At 52.7% G+C, this 18,261-nt stretch overlaps 1 protein-coding gene across 3 annotated transcripts in view; it reads right to left on the reverse strand.

The window, feature by feature from the left end:
- The window catches only part of Lama1 (laminin subunit alpha 1), a 195,123-nt gene that overhangs the window by 29,387 nt on the left and 147,475 nt on the right, over positions 1–18,261 (reverse strand). For all 3 annotated transcript variants that reach the window (XM_010638668.3, XM_010638667.3, XM_010638669.3), the window contains exons 23-36: positions 17,312–17,548; positions 16,085–16,228; positions 14,977–15,156; positions 14,102–14,287; positions 13,022–13,149; positions 12,165–12,285; positions 11,163–11,297; positions 7,121–7,242; positions 6,334–6,420; positions 5,913–6,106; positions 4,929–5,071; positions 3,206–3,295; positions 1,285–1,396; positions 878–1,040 (exon numbers count right to left, since the gene is read on the reverse strand). In XM_010638668.3, coding sequence (XP_010636970.1) covers positions 878–1,040; positions 1,285–1,396; positions 3,206–3,295; positions 4,929–5,071; positions 5,913–6,106; positions 6,334–6,420; positions 7,121–7,242; positions 11,163–11,297; positions 12,165–12,285; positions 13,022–13,149; positions 14,102–14,287; positions 14,977–15,156; positions 16,085–16,228; positions 17,312–17,548 — 2,042 coding nt within the window. The remainder of the gene's footprint in view (positions 1–877; positions 1,041–1,284; positions 1,397–3,205; positions 3,296–4,928; positions 5,072–5,912; positions 6,107–6,333; positions 6,421–7,120; positions 7,243–11,162; positions 11,298–12,164; positions 12,286–13,021; positions 13,150–14,101; positions 14,288–14,976; positions 15,157–16,084; positions 16,229–17,311; positions 17,549–18,261) is intronic.

Consider the following 18,261-nt stretch of genomic DNA (forward strand, 5'->3'; position numbering starts at 1 on the left):
ATAAATGTATAACTATTTAATATTTAAATAGAGATATGCATAAAAAAGGCACAAGATGTGCATTATAATATAATTTAAAATAGCAAAACGCTGATAGTTTAAATATGCCACTAGAAGCTGGTCGTGGTGGTGCACACCTGTAATCCCAGGGCTTGGGAGGCTGAGGTAAGAGGATCGCTATGAGTTCGAGGGCAGCCTGGGCTACGTAGCCAGAGCTATCTCAACAGAACAAAACAAAACAGAACAAAACAAAACAAAACAAAACAAAACAAAACAAAACAGTGTCTAGAAAGAACAGAGGTCTTCTGAAGGCCCATATGGCTCCAACAGCCCTTAGGACACTCATCTCAACTGGGGTGAAAGATGTGTGCTGTTCGTTCTATCACACGATGACTTTGTGAAAACACCAAGAAAAAGCCAGAGAGACCCAAGCTCCCTGTGACTGTGGACCACAGTGCTTTGGGGTCTGTGTCTTCTCACTGGGGGCTCCGGAGGGTCTGTGCAGCCAAGCTTGGTCATCCCTGTGGTGTCTGTCTTGGAGCCCACGGCCAGAGGACAGACAGACTGTACCTTCCTCCTAGGAACGACTGGCTTATACTCAATGTATAATAAACACAGTGCCACCAAGTTCTTTTGTTTGCAGCGGGTGAAGCCTGATTCGAGAGTCCCAGGAAAACCCTGACCAAACTACCAACTGGTACCAACGGTACCAACTGCACTCCCTGCAGGGCCGGCACGGGTCTCCAGCTCACCTACGCCCCCGCGCCCTCTCCCTCCTGCAGTAGTGCACACCATGAGCTCTTGCTTCCCATGGCTCCCCAGCACCCAGCTGCCCACCTCTGCCTGGAGATGGTGCAGATGGAACCCGGGAACTTACTTGAGCTCCAGGGTAGCATTGCGGAGCAAGTGTGTGAACAGCCTTTTCTGCATCATTTCCAGCAAAGATGCAATGCTGTGCTGCATACTCTGAAGAGTAGAATTGGGGAGCTGGAAATCTTCATCTAGAGTCTGATTCAGATTTGTGGCCTTTTCAAGGGTTTCTATGGAGAAAATTCACTGAATCTTTAGTAAGTCTCAGCAGAATGCATGGCGCTCGGGTCTCTCTCCTGTGGGGGGCTGGGCACCCCTAACAGGATACCCAGGAACTCAGGGCTGCTGGCGGGGGTGTGCTTGGGTGCTGAACCAAAGCCCCGAATCCTGTGAGCCCCAACTCTGGGGACAGGATGGGAGGGACCGTGTCTCTTCCCACCGAACGACATCCTACCCACGCCCCTCCCACTCTACCGCTGATGTCCATCTGGAGCCGCTCAACAAATGCAGCCAGGTCTCGACTCTGCTGGAGGCTCCCCTCTGCAGCCCTGCCCACCTGCTGACTTCGCGTGAGTACTCCAGTAAGCTGCGGAAAGAGGGCTCAGGCTAGTGGGACGCCAAATAACACTCAAGCTTCAGTACCGCAACTGGTACCAAGGCTGGGGTGTAGCACAGTGCCAGAACGCTTGGCCCTGGGTTCCATCCTCAGTGCAGTCAAAGATACACAACCGAATGCATAGTAACTGGTACCAAGGCTGGGGTGTAGCACAGTGCCAGAACGCTTGGCCCTGGGTTCCATCCTCAGTGCAGTCAAAGATACACAACCCAGAATGCATAGTATTGCTGTATGTGTCATGGAAACCAAGGTGAATATTTCTGGGTTGGAAGCCGACCAAGAGGTTAATGAACTAATTTACTCCTCATTCAGCACAAGAGAAGACACGGTACTTGTACAAGCAGCCTCACTGACTGTCCCACCACAGAGACTCCCCAGAGTGTTTGCACACGCCTGGATAGTGTGGACCACTACACACACCTAGGCTGCATGCACGCACACACACTGTGTATTCACCTGTGCATACACCCAGATCCACGCCTCCGAACAGGGCAAGGCCACAGTGAACAAAATCATTTGAGATTAAATCAGGTGTATGAGAAAATGGTGCATTCTGGATACTCAGTGCTGACGGCACAGAGGAGCACAGTACCATGGGGAGAAGCTCAGGGCTGTAAACACATGAGCCAGGCCCAGAGCTGTTGCTGTCCTCCTACACACTGGCAGCAGCGGGTTCCTTACACCGGCACTGCCACACACACGAGCGAAGCCGTGAGCTCCATCAGGACGGCCGGGCATCGTGCAGCTTCGGATAATCCCGCGGGGTCACTGGCACGTGTGTTGCGCACCGGTCACCGAAAGCGTGAGCACACGACTGCGTGCAGAACAATGTCACACCCCCGATCTGTGGCTCTAAGAGAGCACACACGCTGCGCACTGGCTCCACGGGCAGCCAGGCATCGGAACGCGGGTCCTCACGAAAGTGACAGTGAGCGGCTGTCCAAAAGCCCACGGCCCAGAGGCTGAGGTGACATTTTACTGGGGATTTTGTAACTGGTCTGTCTGTCCGAGAATATAAAATAACTCAGACTAGGTCTACAGGTGTTTTCTACTTGACACCAAAGAAAATCTTCTTTCATGGATACAGAGAGCTTAGTCAGCTTCTCACTTAGCCCAGTGTTTGCTTTACAAGGTATGAAAAGCCTCACTTAACCCCTTACTCTTCTCAAACCTTAAATAATGCTGAATTAACCATTACTTTGGGGTCCACAGCTGTATGTGTGCTAGGATTTGTAAGCTACAACTGTAAATTTGGCAGTAGGACTCCCCAAAGTCTCCTTTGGGGGATTGCTAGAGCTGGCCTGAGGCAAACAGAACAAACAACTCCCTGCTCTCAAGACTGCCATCCTCTGCATCCCAGATGCTACAAACAGAACCACCGGCCCAGTCTGAATGTGGCAGAGACCACACACTGGGGTGCTTGAGAGTTCCGTCTGCCTGTAATTTCGGGAGCATCACCATGCTCCACGGAGAACCTGCAGCTCCCAAGTGCTCAGCTGCAGAAGGGACTCAGGGGAAGGAGCAGCCACAGCCTGCAGTTTTCACCCCACCGGCCCACGGGGTTCAGACAGCAAAGTGACTGCCCAGCTCCGTCCTCAGCAGAGAGGCAAACAGAACCAGGTCACAAGCCTTTCCCCACTAGCTGCGAGACCGGCAGGGTTCAGAGCCACCGGATGACAAAGCACCCAGCACAGCCAGGGAACGGGGCACCAGCCCAACCCAATCGGAACCCACCCAGCCCAGGCGGCCGCCCAAGGCAGTGGGGAGCCGGCTCTTTACCTCACTTTGCAGGTCATTTGTTTGCTTTGCGACATCTTCAAGTTGGACTTCCACCGAATTCTTTTGGGTGTTTTCTTTTATTAAAGATTCCTAAGAAGAACAAAGGAAACATGACAATGCTTCAAAGTAAAATGTTGTCGTTCTTAACAAAGAATCGCCTGTTACTTCTTTTTTGTTCACAGAAGGAAAGCCTACTTTCCTCAAAACTGTCATTTAGAAATAAATCAGATCACCTTACCTAGTTTCATTCATAGCTACATGATTCCATGCTGCCAACTTTGACACTGTATTTACTAAACGGGCACACATTTAAAATCTGGTGTATTAAGCACAATTGGAGGTTGCTATAACTCTTAGATAAAAGTCTGGCTTTATTTCAAAGTCATGCATTTTAACTATGATTTGCTAAATTTTTTTAAAATGCATACTAAGCTAAAACTTAAGAAAGCATTCAATAAAGAAAAGCCTTCATCATAATTAATAATTAAAGTGCTTAACAGCTATCACCACTTTATATCTAGGGGTGTGAGTTACCCCTTCCAACAGCGTGGTGGGGAAGTTAGATTACTGCTCGGGGTAGAGTCACTTGTCAAGGTCATGGGGTCAGCCAATAATGAGGAGTAATGGAGTTCTCTTCCCAACTAAGGACTGGCCAATTGGTTTACAGCGTCATTCAAGACTAGTTAAGGTTTAAATCAAGTATTATCTCACTTGATAAATTTAAAAGTTATGATCCTGGGGCCCAAATGAGCAGCAAATAGAATTTATTGCGTATATAATGGTTGGGAAAGAAATTTAAATCTTTCTTTAGAATTTTTTTGGGGGGTCCAGGAAATCAAACTCAGGGCCTCATGCTTGCTCTTTTATAATTTTTAATGGAGGTACAAGTTATTCCCTTTCAAAAACATGCTTTGCAGGTGAGGGCTTTAGCTCAGTGGTTCTGCCGCCTGCCTTGCAATCACAAGGACCTCAGTTCGACCCCCAAAAATACTAAAAACAAAACACATGCCCTTCTATTTAAGGAAAAATAGCCTAAAAAAGTTAAGAGTTGTCTATTCTAGCTGGGCATGGTGGCACCCCTCTGTAATCCCATCACTTGGGAGGCTGAGGCAGGATTGCCAAGAGTTCAAGGCCAGCCTGGGCTACACAGTGAGCCCTGGTGCACCCCCCTTTCTTTACTCCTAGTATAGAGAAAGGACCAGGGTGAAGGAGAATGAGTCACCAAACCAGCCCCATCTCAGATACCTCTGCAACAGAAAGTCTGAAACAGGCTCTTATACCAGTGGTCCTTGAGGGCTGAACATCCTGTTTACTACCGCACGGCACAGGGAACAGGTCATCACAACCTATGGGTTCTGTTTAGAACCCCGGGACTCCAGTTAGGAACAGCGCATGAGCAGGAAATGGCTCCGGCTCGGGGATAACCCAGCCCTGGAGGAGAAGCTGCTCAGACCTGGCGTGCCAATGCCAAGAGGCTACTCTTCCCACACCCAAGGTTCGTCCAGAGAGGGCTGAGGGTACACGGAGGTCTCCGCCCACCAGCGCTGCCCCACGGTCACAGGCTGAGAGAGAGGGTGGGGCCCCCTCGCTGGTCCCCTCCAGGCAGGGCTGGAGCCGCCTCGGGGGTGAAGGGAAGGTGGCCCCACGGAAGCACCCTGCCCCAGGACTTTGCCTCCAACCGCACAGGGTTCTCCCTCTCTGTGTCTCTGTCCCCTGTACCTACCCGGAGATATTTAGTCGCATTTTCCAGGTTTGACAGAACTCCGTAAGGGGCGGGGAAAATCCCGGTGAGGTTCACGGAAAGCATGGCGTCGCCGACCCGGTCCAGGCCGTCCAGGAGCACCCCCACACACTCGTCATCACAAGCTGGGAGAGAAGGGGAAGTGGATGTCCGTGGGCAGCAGGAGCCACTGCACTGACAGCCGAGCTGGAGCACAGGCCTCATCCCCGGTTCCACATCTGTCTCAGTCTTAGTCCAGCTGCAAGTGCGGGGCCGAGAGCCATTCTCAGGGGACCCTGAGGCTCAGATCACAGCAGGGACACCCTGAGGTCACACAGAAAGGAGCCACGGAGACCGAGAGTGGCCCCAGCCGGGCCCATCCCACTGTGCTGGCCTTGGCAGTGCCCTGCTCGCAACACAAAGGTTCCAGCAGGTGCCATCTGCAGACGCGCCCACAGCAAGGGCGAGGAAAGACCAGGGAGAAGCCACAGGATGGCTTTGCTCATGACAAACACAGAAGAGCGAAAAAGCTCTCAGTGCCATGGGCCTCACATCCCCTCCATCCTCCCCAGGAGCCACTGGTGACTTCCAGGGCAATCACATTGTGCTGGTGAATGAACCAGAACCAGAAAAGCCCACAAGGAAGCGCTGAAGCTGTGGTAAAACCAGAAACACCAGCGACAAGGGGAGGCCTTCCCTCTCGGGGGCTGAGCCTCGGCTCCTCAAAAGAACCAGGGGTGCATCCAGGCCCGAAATTCCTGTGCTGCTCTTGGTGCCAGAGTCCCAGGACCTCCCACCTTGGCTGCAAATGCAAGAGTTACTGAAGGAGATGCAACCACCATCTGCGCCCCCTGAGGTAACAGTAAATTATAAAACACAACAGGACGCGAGCAGCCTGCTGGCGATGGGCCCCACAGCCCCACAGTCCTCATCAAGAGAAGCACCCACAGGGAACCCCACTTTCTCCCTGCGGGGAGAAACACCCACAGACACAGCTGCTGTCCACCAGCAGGTGCCGCAGCTGGCAGCCGTCGCATCGGAGCCCCGTGGCCCCCGGCCTGCAGGTGCACTGCCCGGACAGGAGGTCACAGTCGCTGTGCACAGAGCCCTGAGGGCTACAGTCACACTTCCGGCAGCTGCCGCCCAACTGTCCAGGGTTCCCGTAGTAGCCCAGGGAGCACCTGCAGAAAGACATCAGGTGCAGACGTTAGGTACAGCGGTGTGGTCAGCACAGTCCCTGCCCAGCACTATCGGTATCCGGGAGCACACAAGGACCGCTGGAGACGCTGCCTGGGAGCAGTCGCGAGGCCCCATCAATGACCCAAATCGACAGTGACTCGCAAAGCAGCACTGAAAATACGTCCAGGACGCTACCCGGGGAGCTGGAGTCCCTAACCCAATAGCGCACCTTTCACAATACCGGCCCTCGTGGCCCAGAACGCAGGCATTGCACCGGAAGCCACCGTCACCTTCCAAGACACAAGTGGGACTGAAACTGGAAGAAAAGAGGTTTTCTCTTGAATTTTGAGATACAAAACTTCAAAACTTCCTCGATATACTTGTCCATTACTGTCTGGATACACCGTGGGGTTCTAGAGTTAAACCATGACACTGGGTGACTGGACAAGCTTGTTAGGGCTCAAATCTGTTGGGTGACACCAATGACAATCAGCATGCAATCAATATCAGTGTGAGTGTGTGTTGAGTCCAAAAGACACTCGAGAGGCTCTTCCCAGTGACAGTCACGGGCGTGCTAAGGAAGAGACTGATCTTAGAGGGGATAGCTAATTAGTCGCCCAAGAAAGCTTCCTGGGTAGGCAAAGAGGCCTTGCTCAGAGATGTAAGGCAGCGACTGGAGGAAAGAAAAAAGCTGGGAATGAACAGACCTAGGTGCGAGGGAGTCACGCGCCAAGTTAGAGGAAGCGGGTGACAGAGTCCTCCCAGGATAATAACCTCCTTCCGCTCTCACCTCCCTTCCAGCTGCTGCTGCAGTGACTCCTTTCTGCACCTCTGCCTCCACACACTAAAACTCCCAGGCACCAGGGGTTACCAGTGCCTGCGAACACCCAAAACCGAAGCAGTGAAAACGGAAGGCTTTTCCTAAAGTCAGCCTGGTTCAAGGTGGGACTGCGCTGATAGACAGAGGCCAAGGGAGTGACCCTGTGAGGCAGGGCGGGCGGCACCTGCGGGCTCACCTGGCCGGGTGGCGGTGGGGACAGGTGCACAGGGAGCAGTCATGGGCTGTGCCGGTCACCTTCCCATAGTAGCCGGGAGCGCACAGCTCACAGTGGTGCCCAGCTGTGTTGTCCCTGCAGTCCTGGAGTTTGGAGGAAACAACAGGAAGCAGTTAGAAGTCACGCTGATCGGTGCCACCTAAGCACTGCCACATTTCCTGCCAACTCACTGCTGCTTTTTCAATTCTCAAGGAAGTATTTATTTTTCTCTTTATTTTCAATTCCTGGAAACCGTTCCAGCCCTGTGGCCTCTGTGCATCCCAAGACTGCACTCATACACTGCAGCCTAGAAATCACTTGTACATTCTGACCAAGGAATGCAGACCCAGGACCCAGGGCAGGAGCTGTCAGAACCTCACACGCGGATCTAAAATACCTGGAACCCAGGGGATGACTCCCAGTGCTGCCTGGATTTCAGGGATCCTGCGCAGGGAGCTGAAGCAGTACCAATACACGGACAGGCAGCTTAGGAAACAGACAGGAGGGGAGAAACACGGCTCAGAGCACCACACAGTTCACCGATAACCACAGAGCGTCTGATTCCGGGAAACCTGACGTCTGCAGCTGGACCTCTGGTCTTGCTGTGAGAAGACTGCCTGGTTCCTAAACCGGAAGAGCATGGACTGTCATCCGGTTTTGATTCTGAATCTTCTTGTGCTCAATTTACTGCTGTGCATCTGATACAGTGGGAGGGACCGAAACTTAGCCCCTGAGCCGGCTCAGACTTCCCTCGTTCCCTCCTGGGCAGGGAGGATGGAGAGGGAAACCTTTTGGAATGTTGAAAAAGCAGTGCTTAAAGTCCCTTTAAAGTAAAAAAACAGCCCAGTGTTTTTCATCTTTAACTCGTACTCCTATTTCAGCTGATGAAAGTGATTTCATTGAGATCCAGTTGACTCCTGAAAGGGATGTTGCTTTAGAGGTGACATGAGCAATCTCTTGTTTAAAAAGCTGTACAATGCTTGGTTTATTTACCAACATAGCCCAGAGCTGACACAGAACACGTGCGAGGGGAGGATGGACGCAGAGCTCCAGTTTTCCATTGCTGACGTCCACTGTGTGGAAAACTCCCCCAGCATATGATGGATGCTGGGCTTCCTGGTTTCCCAGATCGTAGAGAACTGAAGACCAGCTGCCCCGGTCAGTGGTGGAGAAACAAGGCCTGATATTAATGAGGACAGAGCTGTGGGATGCACTGGCTGCTGGAAAGATGCACCCAGTGTGCCTGCCAATTTCTCGGCCACGTAAAAGGGCTCAGCTTCATCTCTCTTCGTGGAATGGCAGAAGGACTCTGCGAGAGCTTCCAGGTCCTTAGTGTTTCCCCTCTGGATTGTATCTAAGCCAGTGGTTTTTAAAAATAACACGAAAGGCCCAGGGACACGAAGCAGGGGGACTATTTTATATACCCAATGACAGAACCAGTCCCGTAGACGTCTTGGTGCCCAGCCCCATGACAACCAGGGGAGAGGGCAGCTTAGGAGACTGTATTATAGGGAAGTGAACTGTTGCAGTAAACCACAAAAGGAACTTCTCAAGGAAAAGCCGGGGGAGGAAAGGTCAGGTGCTAACCCAGAGAGTGAGGAAGAAGTAGCTGAGGGGCTGACTGGAGGGAAGAATGTGAGGCTCCACGGTCAGGCAACACTTGGCTGTGTTGTGGAGACAGAGCCCCCGGGTTCCGGAGGGCGCCCCCTACGGGCCCTTCACACCTCAACGGTGCTGGGCTCTAAAGGCGAATGATGACATGGAAACCTCGGGTGGGGGCAGAACCACAACCACTCTGGGTGACCACCAGGTACAGAAACGGCGTCACACTGCAGGATGAAGAGCTAGCCTCTCTGGACACCCGGGACAGGGACTGGACCAAGCAGTTTTGGCGAGTTAAGATCCTGCTGGTCTTCATGAGTAAATCCCAACTAGTGCTTTATCTCAACGGCTCCAAAGAATAAAACTGTATCCACAGGTGACGGCCCAAGGGTCCTACTTCCAGGAAAGCTGAGCCGCACTGGGCATGAGCTTCCCACCCCGGGAGATAAGTACAGGCACACGAGGTCATCGCTTGGGGTGGATGCTGCAGTTAAAACTTAAGACGTGAAAGGGCTCTGACAAGAACTGGAAGGCACTGCAACCGAGCACGCTCTAAGCCTAGATGTTGTCTGTGTGGACTGAGCTGCTCACAGGGACGGGCAATAAATGGTCACCGTGCATGATGATGTCACTAGGGACAAGCACAGAATACAAGTCGGCGAGGAGGAGGAGAAGCTGGGCTCAGGATGTGTCCTGCTCAGAAGTGTAAACACAGCATCTGCGTCCAGTCCTGTGACGGTGAGCACGGCCTTTGTCCATCAACTAATGGGCCCGGGCTGGGTCTCAGCGGCAAACTGCTCTCTGCCTCTGTTCATCCCGGGAGACGTCTTGCCACGGTCTAAGGAGAGGGTCAGAGCCCTGGGCCAAGCAGGCTGTGTCACTTCTACCTATGAATCAGCAGATCAGTCAGGGATCTGGTCACTTCCTTCCGGTAACATGGGCCAGGAAAGCTAAGGCAGTGGTTCAGTGTTGATGGAATAACTCATCTTGTTAAAACAGCTCTACTGAGGAAAAGGCGAACCATAAAAGAGCTGACGAACGTCTTCATCGGAGCGACCTCGGCCCTGTGACAGCCACGGCTCCTTCCCGGCCGGTCTCATCCACTCCCGAGTCCACTGCTGAGCTCCCTTCTGCATTCATTTATTTCCCTTCCATGACTCCCACCCGAGCCCAGTGAGCTCTGCAGGACTGACGCGGTGACCTTATCGCCATGAGTTACAGGATGAAGGGGACCGCAGACGTCGGGAACGTGTCTCTGGTTATCTCATGTCGTCCCTAGTCCTGGTGAACTTCAGCAAAGTCATGGACACTAGAATCTGCCCTCCGTCAGGGCCACGAAACTGTTGTCTGGGTCACTTGGTCCTGCCCATAGCTTTCCTCACGTCTCCAAGACCAGAGTTGGTCTAGGCAAGGGGACCAAGGAACAAACGCATCCCGCGACACTAGTGACTTACTATGTCATTTTCCGAAAGACAACAGGCCCTGTTCCAAAAAACATAAGGAAAGAGCACTGTTTTCCACAAAGAAATAAACTGCAACATAAGCTGTGCGTGAACTTACTTTAAAATCTCTGTGGCAGTCTTCAAACTCTGACCTAAAGTTCTCGTCTTTGATTCCAGTCCCCAGTACAGCAGGTAAAAACTACACACAGTTCGCTGAGTCCTAATCAGTGCCACTAACAAATTCAGCATGGAATGAACCTGGTAAACGAATTTCCACTGACAGCATCAGACCATTAGCTAAGCCCTTCTGAAGAACGTACAGGAAGTGATCAAAATATACAGTGAATGTTAGGGTTTAAAACTTTATTGTAGTAAAGACACACTGCCATTAATTCAACAGTTTCTCTAGACTCGAACAGACATCCCCTCATTCTTGCTACTTCCTGAGGCAGTTCTACACAAAGCCTTTTCGTGACTTCATGAGGTGTGATCAAAAATACAGTGCATGCTACAGCTAAGCACCATCCAACAGAAAGACAGCTCATAGAAACGTGACGCTGTGTCCTCATCCCCTTATTCCCTGGATCTGGCACCAGGTGACTTCCGGCTCTCTCTCAAAGTCAAAATGACAATGGAAGGAGAACATGAACCAACTCAGGACGTCTGGGCAGCCGGGACAGCACAACCATAGACCCTTACAGAAGGGACCTCCAGGACTGCTTCAGAAAGCCTCAAGAACAATGGGTACGTGTGCTTGAAGCATGGGAGAGGATTTTGAGGGGGATTCATGGTAATGGTACTCTTCCTAAAATAAATGTTTAGAACTTTGAACAGTCCCCGTGGCTTTGGATCATATTTTCCATGGTACATTTCGTACATTTCACCTCTCCTGTGCCAAGGACCTAGTGACTGCAGACCAGAAAGGGAAGCACTGTGTCTACACCGGCTCCAGCTCTGGCTGCAGCCCAACATGCACGTACCAGGCACTTCCCAGTTTCCGGGTCACAGGTGTCACTGTGGTTGCTGCAACTGCAGGGCATGCAAGGAGCGAGCAGTGGCCAGGATTCTCTGCCACCTTCTGGAAGCTTCTGTCTACGGAACCCAGGGGCACAGTCCTGAGGGGAACAAAGGGGATAAGCAGTGAACCCTCCATGAAAACCTGGGCAGAGGACCTGAGTCCACTCCTCAGGGAGGACAGCAAGCGGGCCACAGGTACCTGCGAAGTTCACACCCCACTCTCAAGGGCAAAACAGGTCAAACACACTGAGACGCAGCCCACACCCCATCAAGACGACAGGGAATTGTGGTGGGCACTGGTGGAGGAGAGGCAAGCAGAGCCCTCTGAATTGCTGGCGGGACCTGAGGCAGCATAGCAGCTGCAGAAAACAAGTTATCAAAAACCCAGCAAGTCTGCGTCAGTGTGCATCGGGAAGAAAAGAATGCAGGTGTGTGGGGAGGCACTGCACACCCTTGTGCACAGTAGTATTAAGCACAGCCTCCAGAAGACGGAAGAAACCCAGATGCCCACAGAAGGTGCGGACAGACATGCGTGGGTCCACATGACAGAGTATCACTCAGCCTTCCAGAGGAAGGCCCTCGGTCCATGCTGCCACTAGGATGGGCCTCGAGAACGTTACACTGAGGAAAACAAGCCAGCCACAGAAACACAGGCGCTGAAGGAATCTCCTCCTGGGGGAGCAAGACCCAGAGAGATGGCTTCAGAGGCCGGGAAGAGGCTGAGAGGATGCAGCTTCAGGTTTGCGAGGAGGAAAGGGTCTGGAGATTGGCTGCAGAGGGCGTGAGGCTGCCAGGAACTACCAGATCCATATTTACAAAGGCAGCCCAAAACTTAACAATACTTTAATTGAGAATGAAAGGAAAAATGATAGAGACCTACAAGCTGTTATTCGCACTGAGCTGCTGCTAACAGGCACGTTTAAATCTACTCGAAACCAAGAAAGAAGTTTCCCCGAAGCCCCTACCTGACAGGAGAAGCCGGCCGTGCCGGGAGGACAGACGCAGTGCTCTATCAGCGACGCCACCGTCCCCGTGAGCTGCCGGCCCCCAGCCTCCGTGCCAACCTCCATGGAGATGTTAGAGATCCTGGGCCCCCATACAGCAGAAGTGGGAGAGGAAACATGAACACAAAACACATTACAGAAACCTGACAGGTGACAAGCATTTGCACTTGTGTTAAAACAGAGATCTCTGCCCGGCAGGGACTAGCTGCTACTCAAGATTATAAAGAAAGCCAGACATGGTGATGCACAACTGTAATCCCAGTACTACAGGAGGCTGAGGCAGGAGGACTGCATGTTCTAACCTAGTCTGGCAATTTGGCAACTTAAGGGGGCTGAGCTGCCGCTCAGTATGAAGGCCCTGGGTTTGAGCTGCAGTACCCCCAAAGAAGATTATAAACAAAATGAGTTAAATAAGGTGCATTACTGATGTCACTTGCCCAACATTTAAGAATTTAGAAATATAGAAAGAGTGTACCCAAAAGACCTCTTTGGGTCTTTCCCTGTGTTAATGGGGTAGGCGACAATATTCTTTATACGTCTTTACAAACAAATGGGCACTGCAGCTTTCAAGTGAAGACAACAGCATTTTAAAATATTTCATATCCATCTAGGATGCCACCCTGGTGCACTTATGTTTCATAGCTACATCAGCACCGTCACTGGCTGATTTCCACCTCACATGCTCTGTTCCATAATGATATTAATAAATTAACCAGGTTTGGATAAGCACTGAGGTGCATGTATTCCTGACATGTTCATCATCCTTGTGAAGTGAGTCAAATCCTCTCAGTTCTGGGCAGTTCTAGAAGCTTCTGTACCTGCTTTGCTGTAGGCCCTGACCATAGGATGCCTTGACAAGGATGTACTCGATGTTGCTAAGGACGGACATGAAATCCTCGCGTGTGACAGGTTCCTCAGAGACGGAATTAAAGTATTTCCAAAAATCCTGAGGATAAGCAACATATTCAGTCAAATTCAAAGCACAAATTCTCACAGGCACAAGACCTGACAGAGAACACACGTTTTGTTCATAGCTTTCACTAGAAATGCCTGGTTCTGGATGTGCTGTTGAAGGTAACTGGCGAAGACTTCCTGTAAGGGCCCCAGCACAGACGGGCGTCAACCTCAGCACAGGGGCTGCCATTGGCCAAAACAGGTGGCCACATGGACCCTGGGCACAGAGGAGATGGTTCCCTGATTCCTGAGGCTCCTGCACCGTCCTCTCTACGCAGGGCAAAGCCTGGCACCAAGGGAAAGGCTTTAAGATGCAGCTCCCAGGAAACCAGCAGAAGCCTAAGCTGGAAGTCGCTCGGTATCCAGGGATCCGTTGCAGGACCAGTCCCTACGCACGCATGCCTATGACTATGTTTAAATTCTAAACCGGCCACAATAAGAGGCAAACAACAATAGCACAGTGGAATAATTACAACAGTGTACTGTGATACAACATGGCCGGCATTTTTACCCCTGTGCTTTGGGCCATTGTGAAGTAAATCAAGAGTAACCTGGGGCCGGGGATTTAGCTCAGTGGTACCGCTGCCTGCCTTGCAAGCATAAGGTCCTGAGTTCTTTCCCTGGCACCAAAAAAAAAAAAAAATCTAAACACAACGACAGTGGCACTGTGACAGTGCTGATAGCCAGATGGCAGGAGGCTCAGTGTGTGCACAGGACAGGCTCCTGTAGTTTTCCACTAATCAGTTGACTGTGGGTAACTGCAACCTACAAAGCAAAACTGTGTGTGAAGGAAGCCTATGAAATTCAGAAAGCTTTTGGAAATCCTGCCAGACCCACTGGAGGGGTCCCAGTCTCCCAGCTCAGTCTCTTTCATGGCTTGGAGTTTTCAGTACACATAGCGAAGTTCACACCATGAGGCCTGCACACCACAGTACTCGGCTCACCTCCTTCATCCCCACTTCCTGATCGTGCCGCACTCCGTTCTCCAGCACAGTGGCGTCCACATAGATCACTTGCTTCCTGCTCCGGCCTCCTCTGATGAGGACTTGAGGCTCCAGGTTGAAGGTTCCGGTGCCATGGGAGGCGTAGAAGGCCACACTGTACCTCAGCCTGCCTCCGTAGGCCAGGAGCTAGCAGGAAACACACACTCATTTACTGCCTGGCATCCTGTGGCTTTAAAACATTCCATCACCACCATATCCAAGAAATCCCATCTCTTAAAAATCTATATCCATAGGTGAGACCCGTGCTTGGAGTCCGCTTCCTTCTGACCACTCAATTATGAAATCGATCCAACCTGTAGTTCCCAATGACGCCAGCAATGAGGAGTGCCTCACTAAATCACCGTGGTAATGATTCTAATTATCTTCAAGCTCTTTCAAATTAAAAATTCTATTTATAGGAGCACTGGGGATATGTTTGCAAATTTTAAAAACCACGTGGAACTCACAAACACTGGGTTGCAATATATAAACAAAAACGTAAATGGCGCCTTCCATGGCTCTTTGTAGTGGGGGTTGCCCCTCCGTCCCCACCCCGGCCCAAATGGACAACAGATTCTTGGGAAGGGCTTCCCAGAACCCAGCATCCAGTCTTCTATTGAGTATATTTTAAAATGCAATGTAGTTTGTTGAATGAGTGCTTCAGAAAGGAAGAAAATCAGATGACTTCAAAGACTTAAAGCAATGATGAAAGGTTTTAAAGATTCAGCATCTGAGGAGAATTTTATAAGTGTTGAACATCTCCTCCTCTTAGAAGTTGGAGTTGGTGGCTGTGTCCATTCCTGACCTCCCCGGGGAGGTGGCCCGAGTGCCCTCACCTGGTCTCCCTGGAACTGCTCAGGGAGCCGCCAGTAAAGGGGCTCTGTGGGGACCTGGTGTCGGAGGGCAGCGGCGTCCAGCAGGATGTCGGGGTCCTGGTGATACACGCCCTCAGTCGTGCCCGTCAGGTTGCTCTGGGAGACCACACGCAGGAGGGGCTGAGGGGCACCCAGCGTCACCTGCCACGGGGGGGCACAAGTGAGACCAGGAGCGAGCGAGGCAGCGGGTCTTGGTCGGACTTGGGCCTGCAGCAGGAGCTGCTCCGGGACTGACACAGGAATGTGAGGGCTTTTCCTTGGAACTAGCGGACTAAAACGAATGGCAAGGGTTTTTGCATGACCGCATTTAGAGTCAAGCTTCTGCTACACTGGGGCAAAACTCAGCAAGGAGGCGGGTGAGGGGTAGTGGTTTTAGCTCCTCTCCACCCAGCTCGCAGAGAGCTCGGCAAAGGGGCCAGGCTGGAAGCTGCCTTGGTTTCCCCAGAGAGCAGAGGCCAAGCTGTGCTTCCTGTATGGATCCATTCTGCAGCTGAAAGGTAGAGGAAGTGGACAAGGTCGAGCAGAAAATACGGTGAATGTGACTTAAAAGATTATTACAATAAAGGACACGTCACGAATGCCCCCAAACTACACCCATCTCGGAACACACTCATCCCATCCCTCCTGCCACTGTCTGCAGCAGCTCTGGGATCCTCTTTCCTTCAGCTATGCTGTCCTGGCTGCCTGGACGCCCTGAACGTCTCTGTCAGTCACTGACTTGGGGAGGAGCCGGAAGTCGCATGGTGGTGGATCCGTGAATAAGGAGGATACAGACATTCTGCTTTTATTTCACAGAAATTGCTGAAAACATTTGCCCAGCGGTGCTTCATGTTTAAATAAAAAATGTGTCACAGTAAAAGACGAAGCGCCACCGGCCCCTCAGAAGACCCCACCACTGGCACACTCATCCCTTGTCCCCAGCACGGTGCCTTTTACTGCGATACGGTTTTTAAAGTTTCAACATTAACTGCATTTTCCTGTCACCCCTGTAAGTGTGTGACCACCTCGCCCTCCCCACCCGGCTCCCGGGGCGTCAGGACTAAAACTCAGACCCTCGTGGGAGACTCACCGCGGTCCTCACGTAACCCTGCAGCTCCCCACACAGGTGCGACAGCCCAAAGCAGAAGCAGGGTGTGCAGCCCCGGGGGTCCTGGGCACGCAGGGCGAAGGTGCCAGGGCGACACTGGCTGCACCGCAGCCCGCTGACGTTTTCCTACGGGACGAAGAGGGCTCGTGGGCGCCGGGAGAGAGACGTGGGCTCTGCGCACAGAGATGAGTGGACACTGACGTCCTGAGACACCCAGAGCCAAGGCCCGACCAGCTCGGAAGGACTCAGCCAGTTACTCCGAGTGCGGCCGAGGATCCAGATCGTTCTGGACACTTCAGGAACAGAGACGCCCTGACAAGGATCCTCTGGGATGCCCAGGGGTCAGCCTGGAGCCCCGGGTGAGGTGTGTGTGGGGGGCTGGTGATGGGGACAGAACCTAAGACCTCACACATGCTGAGCAAGCACTCTACCGCCGAGCTATATCCCCAGCTATTTTGTTTTATTTTTGAAATTTTATTCTATTTTATGACAGTATCTGCTAAGTTGCCCCATTGAACTTAAATTTGCAATCCTCCTGCCTCAGCCTCCTGCCTCAGCTGCAATGACAGGTGTGTGTGGGGGGGACCTGTGACAGTTCCCGATCAGTGTGTCCCAGTGGACCTGCCCGCCGGGGATCCTGCTGGTCATTCAGCGAGGAGAGGTGACTACTGAGGCGAGTCCCCGCTGCTATCACTATGTGATCACAACCGCTATCCCGAGATGCAGGAGACCAGCGTGGGACGATGTGCCCCGCCTCCCGGGCCGCAGCATCTACAGTGCTTCCCTTCCGTCCTTCCAGCCAAGCATCAGCCCACTGTCCTCCGGCCTCCCCCTCAGCACCCACAGAAGGTGGCCATGCTCTCCAGGAAAAGCCACGATTTACGTGAGATAAGGGTGACACTGGACTCTCACTGCTGAGAAACCACATGCGACGATTTCCTTCAGACAACGACAGCATTGTTAGCCTCCCTGCAGCCCGAGACTCCTCAGAGTCCGGTGCCCTGTGCTCAAGGCAGACGGCTACGTGGCCCAGCGGAGCACCCATCGTCTCCGAAGCAGTGCGTCACCCGATGTTCGTGGTAATTCTTCCCTCTGAAGAGCACACACAGACTTCAACCCAGACTCAGGAGCGCGAGAGGGTTAGATCTGCGCTCAGCCCGGCCGTGCCTCTCACAGGAGAAGCCCAGACAAGCCAGCCAGAGTAGGTACCTTGCAGGAGCAGGCGCCGGAGTCCTCCGTGCAGCTGCAGACGCCCCGGTCCAGCGCACACGAGGCAGCCAGCGTTCCCCTCAGGTCACAGTCGCAGGGGACACAGTCAGGAAAGTCCCGATAGCCCAGCGAGCACTGGCCACAGCTCTGCCCACCAAACTCGGCCTTGCAGGGGCACTGACCAGACAGCAGGTCACACTGTGGGCCTGTGGAGCCCGGGCGGCTGCAGTTGCAGGCCTGAGCGAGGGAGGGAGAGAGAGGGAGAGAGAGTTTGCCTATGCTGTGGTGGGAGCAGCGTCGCCGGCGGAGGGGTTGGCACGGGTGAGCCCAGCCCACCAGGGCACCCACCCCACCGACTCTGCTTGCCAACTGCACACTGGGCCAAAGCCGGGAACCAACCAAACCCAACAGGTCCAAGCTGCCTAGCAAAATTACTCCAGAGGTCCTGTAGGCTTTCCACTGCCTCAGAACACAACTACGCCCAACCCAGCTGAAGAAAGTCACAGAAACCACCTCCCGGACTGGACACCACCCCTGCTAGGTGGCTTCCATCTCCTCTTGGGAAACCACTCACACTGCAGTGCATTTAAAGGGCACTGTTGGGGTCACATCTGGATGCCCCCTGAAACCTCCTGTGCTCATGGGCAGGGCTGTGGGGAGGTGATGGGCTCGGGGCTCCCAGGGGACTGCCCCAGGAGGCAGGCCAGCCGTGGCAGGTGGTCCCTGGGGGTGGCCGGGCAGGCTGCATCTGCCTCCTGGCTCCTCCCTTCTCTCTCTGCTCCTGCCCACCATGCCCAGAGCAGCTCTCCTCAGTACACCTTCCCACCTGGAGCCAGTTGACCAAGGACTGAAACCTGTACCAAAGCAGGAGCCAAAATATAAAATAAACCTCTCCCTTTTTAAGTTGCTCCCATTGGGCTTTCTGTCCCAGCTGGGAGAGAGTAACTAAG

The sequence above is a fragment of the Fukomys damarensis genome, unplaced genomic scaffold (genome assembly GCF_012274545.1).
Source record: "Fukomys damarensis isolate Sample0158 unplaced genomic scaffold, DMR_v1.0_HiC HiC_scaffold_30, whole genome shotgun sequence".
NCBI classification, from domain to species: Eukaryota; Metazoa; Chordata; class Mammalia; order Rodentia; family Bathyergidae; genus Fukomys; species Fukomys damarensis.